This window comes from Metopolophium dirhodum, chromosome 6 (genome assembly GCF_019925205.1).
Source record: "Metopolophium dirhodum isolate CAU chromosome 6, ASM1992520v1, whole genome shotgun sequence".
Taxonomy (NCBI): Eukaryota; Metazoa; Arthropoda; class Insecta; order Hemiptera; family Aphididae; genus Metopolophium; species Metopolophium dirhodum.
In genome coordinates this window covers 19,593,754-19,602,800 of record NC_083565.1, presented here as the reverse complement: position 1 = coordinate 19,602,800, position 9,047 = coordinate 19,593,754, and the positions used below count along the sequence as shown (strand labels likewise).

General features: G+C 25.9%; 1 protein-coding gene across 3 annotated transcripts; it reads left to right on the top strand.

The window, feature by feature from the left end:
- On the top strand, nt 1-8,812 carry LOC132946361 (ATP-binding cassette sub-family D member 3). 3 transcript variants are annotated; one of them, XM_061016340.1, is made up of 14 exons: nt 1-157; nt 248-465; nt 586-742; nt 837-876; nt 3,624-3,890; nt 3,959-3,985; nt 4,053-4,123; nt 4,180-4,360; nt 4,428-4,640; nt 5,413-5,482; nt 5,565-5,659; nt 6,300-6,808; nt 6,949-7,264; nt 8,427-8,812. In XM_061016340.1, the coding sequence occupies exons 3-14, from the start codon at nt 615-617 to the stop codon at nt 8,502-8,504; spliced, it is 1,995 nt and encodes a 664-aa protein (XP_060872323.1). In that variant the 5' UTR covers nt 1-157; nt 248-465; nt 586-614; the 3' UTR covers nt 8,505-8,812. The 3 variants fall into 3 exon arrangements, with proteins under 3 accessions (XP_060872323.1, XP_060872321.1, XP_060872322.1); XM_061016338.1 differs by having other exon boundaries at nt 2-157; nt 248-482; XM_061016339.1 differs by lacking the exon at nt 1-157 and having other exon boundaries at nt 220-742.
- Nucleotides 8,813-9,047: the final 235 nt, after the last annotated feature.

Here is a 9,047-nt window from a genome sequence, read left to right as displayed (position 1 = left end):
TTATCACCGCGAGTAAAAGAGATAAGCGACATTTAAGCGGTCAATTATTTTTGTATTTTTTTTTCTGTTTTCTGCTTCGTGCCTTTGTTGTCTGTAGTACCGAGTACCTACTACCACGTACCTATTAGGCAGCAGCGTAGTACGAGTTTTTATCAATGTATGGTTTGTGAATGTTGTAGTTGTTTTTTTACGTTAACATTTTTGGTAGTGGTGGAACCTGACTAACTTGTATTGCAATCATTTTCAGTTTTCACGATTGGACAAAACGCAACAGCTGAAATAATGCAGACCGTTAGTCTTTGACTCCGAACTCGTTAGAGTTATGGGTCACCACCACCACTGTAGTTACCGTAGTGTAATTTCATATTAGCCACACAACAATCTCCAATCTCCCTCGTCCGTAATAAATTATTATTATTATTATTATTATTATTATACGTATTACGTATGGACGTTCAGTATGCAGTGAGTACCAACCACAGGTAGTTTTCTTGTAGTTTAAATTTTAGTTGACTTTTAAATTAATTTAGTTACCAAACAATATTATTATTTAAAATTTTTTTTTTTCATGACGTTATATCCAAGAATTAACTAATAGCTCGTTTGTGTGAATCATGGCTCCAGTTTTGAGCAAATATGTGTCTCAAAAAAATGCAATAATCGGCAGTGCCGTTGCCGGAGTGCCTTTGTTGATTTTTCTGTTAAAGAAATATGCTCTCCAGAGCAAGAAGACTGTCAAAAGGTACATATCTTAGTTTCTAATATAATTTGTTTAACATCAATGTACATATTATACCTATGTATTTGGTAACTACATTTTTAAAATGTTTTTATAGGAGAGCTCCAGAGAATGACATAAAGTACCTCATAGTTGATGTAAGTTCAAATATTATTTATAACAACAATTATAGTACCTATAAATTGCAATAGTTTGCAATTCAGACATACATATCTACTGCTAGAACTATTTAGATTATTTTTAAACTTCGTTAAATAATTTATAATACCTACTTAACAAAAAATGTTTTATTTATTTCTTAGTATTATTTTTATTATTACTTTTTTGAACTAGCTAAATATACATACATTTAGAATAATAAATATAATAATATAATTTATAAAATAAATAAAATAATGAATAAAATAATGAAATATTCAACAATTTTTAAACCATATACCTAATATACCTAATTAAAAATAAGTTAATTCATTTCCTATAACTGTTTTTTTAACTCAATTAATTCATAATAATAGTAAAAAATCTATAGAATTAACATAACCTTTCTTAGCAATTTGCATTCCTAGTAATAGAATGGTAATAATAACACTTTAGTAATAACAAGTTATAAATATTTTTAAAGTGTTGTTGTTTCAAATGTTAATTTATTCACGTTTCAATGAATTTACAAATATATTGAATTCATTAGCAAAGAATACATTGAGGTCATTGTATAGCATTTTAAGTTTAGATGGAGCGGTGCATCAGACATTTTGTGGGGTAACCCTTGCTACTATGCTCCTTTTATCATAAATGTAAAATTATAATTATTGTCAAAGAACTATTATTCAAATTCAATATTCATACACCAACATTTTAGGAATACGTTCTAGTTCAGATTGTAAAATTAAAAAAATAAATTACCATTTATAAATCAAAATTTAACGTGGTTTTATAAACAAATATTAGGATGAAGAAAATAAGAAAATAAGAAAAATTGGGGTGACTCAGTGAGCATGATTAGTAAATCACCAGTATATTATATACATTTTATTTTATTTAAGTAAAATAACCTCAATTTGCTACTGTTCCATATTAATATAAATATTGAAATACCAATTAGGTAGGTACTTAATAACCAACATCTTATGGATTATGGATATACACTTAGTCGTTAAATTAAAATTAAGAATAAAGGGAACATTAGACAATTAGTTCAATTATTATTAAATGTATCATTTCCAATTAAGACTCCAAGTAATTCCATTCATGTTATCTGTTGTAGGGTTTTGATGATAATAGGATGATAGACACTACTCACTAGACAGGTGTGTGAGGCACTACGTATCCAGAATTTTTTTTGGGAGGGGTTATAATTCATTTTTGACAAATTTTATCTGAAAATAATTTATTAATGATAACGTAGTTATCGTTTAACAATTTTTGGGGGTTTACCCATCCCTGGATACGCCACTGTGTGTGAGCCTTAATATTGTTGCAATATCAACTTATTTTGTCTAGGTATTATGCTAGATATAATGCTTTTATTCTCATCTTCTAAAATTATCCTTGGGTTGAAACTCCCAATAACAATGTTTAAGCTCTGACCATATTTTAGTGTAGAAAGAACATTATATATTATGTAAATAATATGTTTAAACTTCATACCATATAAAATTATAACTTATAACAAAATATTTTGTATTAAATTTAACATTGTAGTCTGTAGAATCAAGAAACAAAAAACTTGTTTTTTTTTTAGTGAATATTTTTTATATCAACAATTATTTGTCAGACACTCAGATGTCAATACTTGTTTAACTTTTCACTTTTTAGGTTCTGTTTTTATTTACCCTAATGAAATAATTTAGTTAATTTAATAATATATCTATTTATTTATTGAACAATCATCAAGATAATATTAAAAGGTTATATATTTTAGTACAATTGTATCTATTAAATAAATGACTATCAACATTTATGTAACAGGCTTAACCTGTTTTAAAATTACTATTTGAAAATATATGAAATGTAGATCCTTACCCATATTTCGAAATTTGTATCTACCTACTAACCTTGGATTATTTAAGTTATTCATATGGGTTTTAAGAAATATTTTTTCCACCAAGTACTTATTTATTATTCATAAAAAAAACATGCTATTAATATTCTAATAAATAACTATAATTTATTTTATACTGATCCTGTGTACTTTGTTACCCGTTAAAAGTGTCATCTGTATAGGATTCAAATTTCAAGACTGGACATTAATGAGTTCAAAGTTAAAATTAAGTTAAAACGTTAAGTTAATTAATTCTTACTTTTTTTTCAAGATTAACGTGTTAACTTCAAGTTAATTTTATTTCAAAAGTATCTAATTAAGTTAATTTTCGTCCGAAGAATAATGCAAATGTTTGAATGGGTTTTTACTTTGATGTATCATTTCAAATTTCCCTGGTAATTTTCTCCAGCGTAAAGAAAAACTATCTAATAAACCATATTATGTTTCTGGAATTTTTTTATTTTTACAAATTAGCAAATTTTAACTTTACACTAAGTTAAGTTACTTTTTTTTCAAAGTTAACGAAAAAAAATACAAGTAACTTTTAACTTAACTTAACTTTATTATTTTAAAATAACTTAACTTAACGAATTAAAAAAAATCGATAACTTGCCCAGCCTTGTCAAATTATAGCTTTTTTTGTTTAGTTTTCAACAATAATTATTATATTCGACAATTAGAACCCTTACTTTGTTTCAATAGTTTTAATGTGTCACTTTATGTAAAGATTATTTTCATTAAAAAAAATAATAATTTCATATAATAATAATGTGTATACTGTATTTAATTTTAAAAATATTTTAAATAACAGACAAACACTAATAATATTACCTACTTGCGCAGAAATCAGCAGAAACAAAGAATACAAATCGAGCACACGTCAATGGCCGCTTTCTTAAACAACTTTTTCATATTTTGAAAATCATTATTCCTGGCTTTACATCTCCAGAATTTGGGTTCCTCATACTTGTTGCTGCATCACTAATAGCCAGATCTTATAGTGATATATGGATGATACAGACGGGAACGGTTGTTGAAACAGCAATTATAAGTATGGATACGACATTATTTAAAAAACAACTGTTATACTTTTTTGCCGGAATGCCAGTTGTAAGTAGACTTTTTTTCTAAAATTGTTAAAGGGAATACATAATATTTAATAATTAATTATTTTGCAGATTTCTTTAGTCAATAATGTGTTAAAGGTAAATATAAATATATATCAACCTACAGCGGTCTAAGAAATAATATTCATAATTTTACAATTTACAGTGGAGTATTGGAGAATTGAAGCTTAGACTTCGAACTAGGTTGTCACTTCACTTATATGATGAATATTTAAGGTAGTTTTATACAAATATTTTACAAAAAAACAAAAAGTTATGTTTATCATTTTTAGAGGATATACTTACTACAAGATAAATAATTTGGACAACCGTATATCAAATCCTGATCAGTTATTAACAGCTGATGTTGATAAGTTCTGCGATATGTTCACTGATTTATATTCCAATGTCTGTAAACCATTTTTAGACATTGTAATATATGTTTACAAATTAACATCTACATTAGGATTTCAAGTAATGACTAAAAATATGTCCCACATTTAATTTGAAAATTTATATAGCAACAATTTTTTTTTTTCAGACACCTTCTGTAATGCTGGGTTACTTGATGGTATCTGGATTTATTCTAACTTACCTACGTAGACCAACTGGTAAAATGACTGTAATAGAACAAAAATTAGAAGGTGAATACCGATATATTAACTCCAGGTTAATTACAAATTCTGAAGAAATAGCCTTTTACAATGGTAATAACAGGGAAAAACTTACTATGTTAGCCTCATTTAATAAACTAGTAAGTACTACTTTATTTTAATATGTTTAATAATTTTTACTTTATTGAATGACAACATACGGCTTTAATTTCATATTCCAAAGCAGAATATTTTTCTGAGTTTTTAATTTAGGGAAAGTAGTTTAGCAGAGAAGTGGACCAACATTTTGGGGGGAAATCACGTAGCACTCTACTCCGTTCATCTAAACTTTAAATACTTCTAACTCATAAACTTCATGTCCTAAATTTGATTTTTATGTATCGAAATACTCAGAAAAATATTCTGCTTTTGAAGATGAACTAAAACTATGAGGTCGATCCAAAAAATAAAAAAACTTAAAAAAAAGTTGTAACAACTTGAAACCATGTAAAAAAAAATATTTTCAAAAATATTAATACTTTTTTGAAATAACGAATATCTTACATTAAATAAATCACCCGGTACATATTGTTTAAAGTTCATAATTATGGCGTCCATTGTAAAATTAGTTGTTTTGTAAATAATTTTTGCTGAGAGATTTTTTTCTTTAACATTGTTTAATGCTTTATTTTATGTATCTATATTTTATAATATATATACAAGGTTACAAGATTGAATCCTACGTGTATATTATTCTATTAAAGATTTGATTTTGATAGTATTAAAATATAGTCCTCTGTATACCCTATAACGTTAATTTTCAATATTATTTTATTAATTATAGTGGGATATAAATGTAAATGTGTGAATTTTAAATTGTAATTTAAGAAAAAAAAAATTATATTGATAATAATATTTTAATAATATTTTTAGACAGATCACTTAAGAAAATTCCTTGAATTCAAAGTGTCCATGGGTTTTCTTGATAATATTATTGGAAAATGTAAGTCAAAATTATTTATGATATAATAAATTCTAAAATTATTATTTTAAAATTACATTTTGACATGTTTGATATTTTCTAGATATTGCCACAGTTGTAGGATTTTATGCTGTTAGTATACCTTTTATGAATCGTAATTCATCTTTATCCAATCTTTCACAAAATGAACGTTTTCGAGTAAGTACAGTTTTAAAATTTTCAAATATAATACTGATATACAACAATAAAAGAAATACAAGAAAACCTCAATTATCCGAACCTCCATTATACTAACCCTCTATTATCTGAACAAATATCAAATGTACATAATATTATATGATATATTGATATTTATAATATATTATTATTAATATTGAATTATTATATACATTAATTTATTATACATAACTACATGTCTACATTATTACGTATCCAAACACTTTGTTATCTGAAAATCAATAAGCGATGTTTGTACATGTAATTATGTAGACATGTAGTTATGTATAATAAATTAATGTATGTAATAATTCAATATTGATAATAATTGATAATAAATATAAATATATCCTATAATATTATGTATATTGTATATGTATATGAGTTTTTCCAGTACCGAACTTTCACGTTTCCAAACTAGGTGCAGTCCTAATTAGTTTGGATACTTGAAATTCTACTGTATCAAAAATTGATTTAAAAAATGAATACCTATGCTACTCTAAAAAATCAAATTGTTTATTTTCTATTTTATTCAAATCATATCTATTTTTAAATTACTTTTAAAAAGGAATTAGGGACTCGCTTCTCTATTTACTATTAATATCTAATATTTTAATTACAGAATTACTATACAATGGGTCGTATGTTGGTAAAATTAGCTGAAGCTATTGGCCGCTTAGTGTTGGCTGGCCGTGATATGACACGTTTAGCTGGATTCACTGCCAGAGTTACTGAAATCATGACTGTGCTCAGTGATCTTAATAAAGGACATTATGTACGGACTATGTTGACTGATAATAATACGCTGAAAGAAAAAAAACTTGTACCAAACTCTGGTCGTATCATTACTAAAGACAATATCATTAAGTTTGATAAAGTACCTCTTGTGACACCAAACGGTGATATACTAGTAGAGGAATTATCATTTGAAGTTACATCAGGCATGAATGTACTAGTATGTGGGCCAAATGGTTGTGGAAAATCGTCATTATTCAGAATACTTGGTGAATTATGGCCTCTTTTTGGCGGAACCTTAACAAAACCTCCAAAGGGCAAACTTTTTTATATTCCACAGAAACCATATATGACGTTAGGTACACTAAGGGATCAAGTTACATATCCACACACTAAGTACGTTTAAATTAAATGCTTTTATTGAATATTATAGACTATAGTATCATTAATTATTATATTGTTATAGATGTGTCAGCATCAATCATAATTTGTAATCTTGATTTTTATAACAAATCTTATTTTATTTTTTTCTTAAGGGAGGAAATGCAGCGTCGTAGAAAAACCGATGTAGACATTGCTAATCATTTAGAACGTGTACAACTATCATATTTATTGCAAAGAGATCAAGGTTGGGATACTGTCGCGGACTGGATGGATGTTTTGTCTGGTGGAGAAAAACAACGTATTGCCATGGCTAGATTGTTCTATCATCAACCACAATTCGCAATATTAGATGAATGTACAAGTGCAGTTAGTGTTGATGTTGAAGGTTCTATGTATCAATATTGTCGTGATGTTGGTATTTCACTTTTCACGGTTAGCCATCGAAAATCTTTATGGAAACATCACGATGTAAGTATTAATATCAGAATTGTTGTAACACTGTATTACGTACTTAAAAATATTCAGTCAGTATAATACTGATTTGTGCATTATGCCATTACCCAAATTCTGAATTGGTACCGTGGTGGCGTGTACAACTAAAAGATACTTAATTTATATATATATATTTATAGTATAAATACCGATGTAAATTAACCAGTAACATTTTTTTTTTTTTTTTACCAACGTTTTTCACTTATAATCTTCAATATGTCTTTTCCCTTTTATTTATTTGTTTACATAATGTGTATTAGTTTTAATACTTTGATTAGAATTAATTTAAACTCGACACATTAATAAAAGAATTTAAAACATCGGAATTTAATTTTACTGTCTGCCTATGGATAATAATTGTTGACATGCACAATAATTATTACAGTAAAGTATCAATAACTTGAATTTTAACGGGAATAAAAATAGACTGGACTTATATATTTTTCAAGTTATATATCGTGACAAATATTGTAAAAATTAAAGTTATTGAGACTAATGTAATAACTAATAACAAAATGAATGTTGTTATTTATTATTAAACAAAAAAATTTCATTTTTAAGAATGATTTAAATAATTTGATTTTTAGATGTTTTTCTTCTATACACGCGTGCATATTCAATAAAATTAATTATGTACTGAATATAATAATTAATAATATATAGTAAAACCTATCCTTATAACAGAATCGCTCGGTACCAACTGATTTTTCTGTTATAAATGTTATAGAGAGATTAAAGTATACAGGATATAGCCTATTAGGTTATACGGGACTGTTGTTATTTATGTAATGAGATTTTTGTCTAGGAGGAGGACCATTATAGGGACGTTTTACTGTAAATATTAAATGGCTTCTATGTTTTTTTTAATTTTAAATTAAATTTTTTTGCCAATTTACTTTTTTAATTTCTTGATTTAATAAAAATAAATGTACATTACAATTTAAAATATTATACATATTTAATATGCTGTTCACTAATTTAACTATTTATCCTTCTGTGCTCTATAATTTATAATGCTATGCAATATTGTATAACATGTATTATGTAATATGTATTTTATCTTTAAAAACTTAGAAAAATATAATATAATATAGTTTTTTTCCCATTTAATGATAATCAAATATTTATTATGTTTCAGTATTATTTACAAATGGATGGAAGAGGATTATTCCAATTTAACAAAATTGATTCCGACACAGAGGAATTTGGTTCATGAGTCTCCGTAGCTTATATTATAGTTTTTAAAATAATTGTTTACATATATTCCACTATATTATGTATAATATGTAATAATTTGGTTCAATCTTGCCTGATTCTTGAACTTGTGCCTATTTGTTATTGGTGTTAAAAGATCAAATTTTTATTTATATTTTTAATATTTATAATATTGTAATGTCAAGGTATTCTATAAAGTTTTTGTAATACTGATTTTTTTTACCAGTCACTTAGACCAATAGATTGGTTTTAGGTTTATTTATTGTATGGTACAAAATATATAATTTTTGTATTTGTGTTATAACTAAATATTTTAATTTATTATACACTATTCATTTTGTTAAGTACATGACTACAATTTATGAAAGAAAAAACTTTCCCCATTACTTTTTAAAGTTAAAAAATGGTTTATCATAACTAAATCTATCATAAAATTGATCTGTGACCGCATCGTTTATCTTAGCTCTACAAGAAATTGCACAATATTTTGTTATTATACTTAAATACAATGGTGAACTAAATTAACCATAAGCTTGTTTTGAGC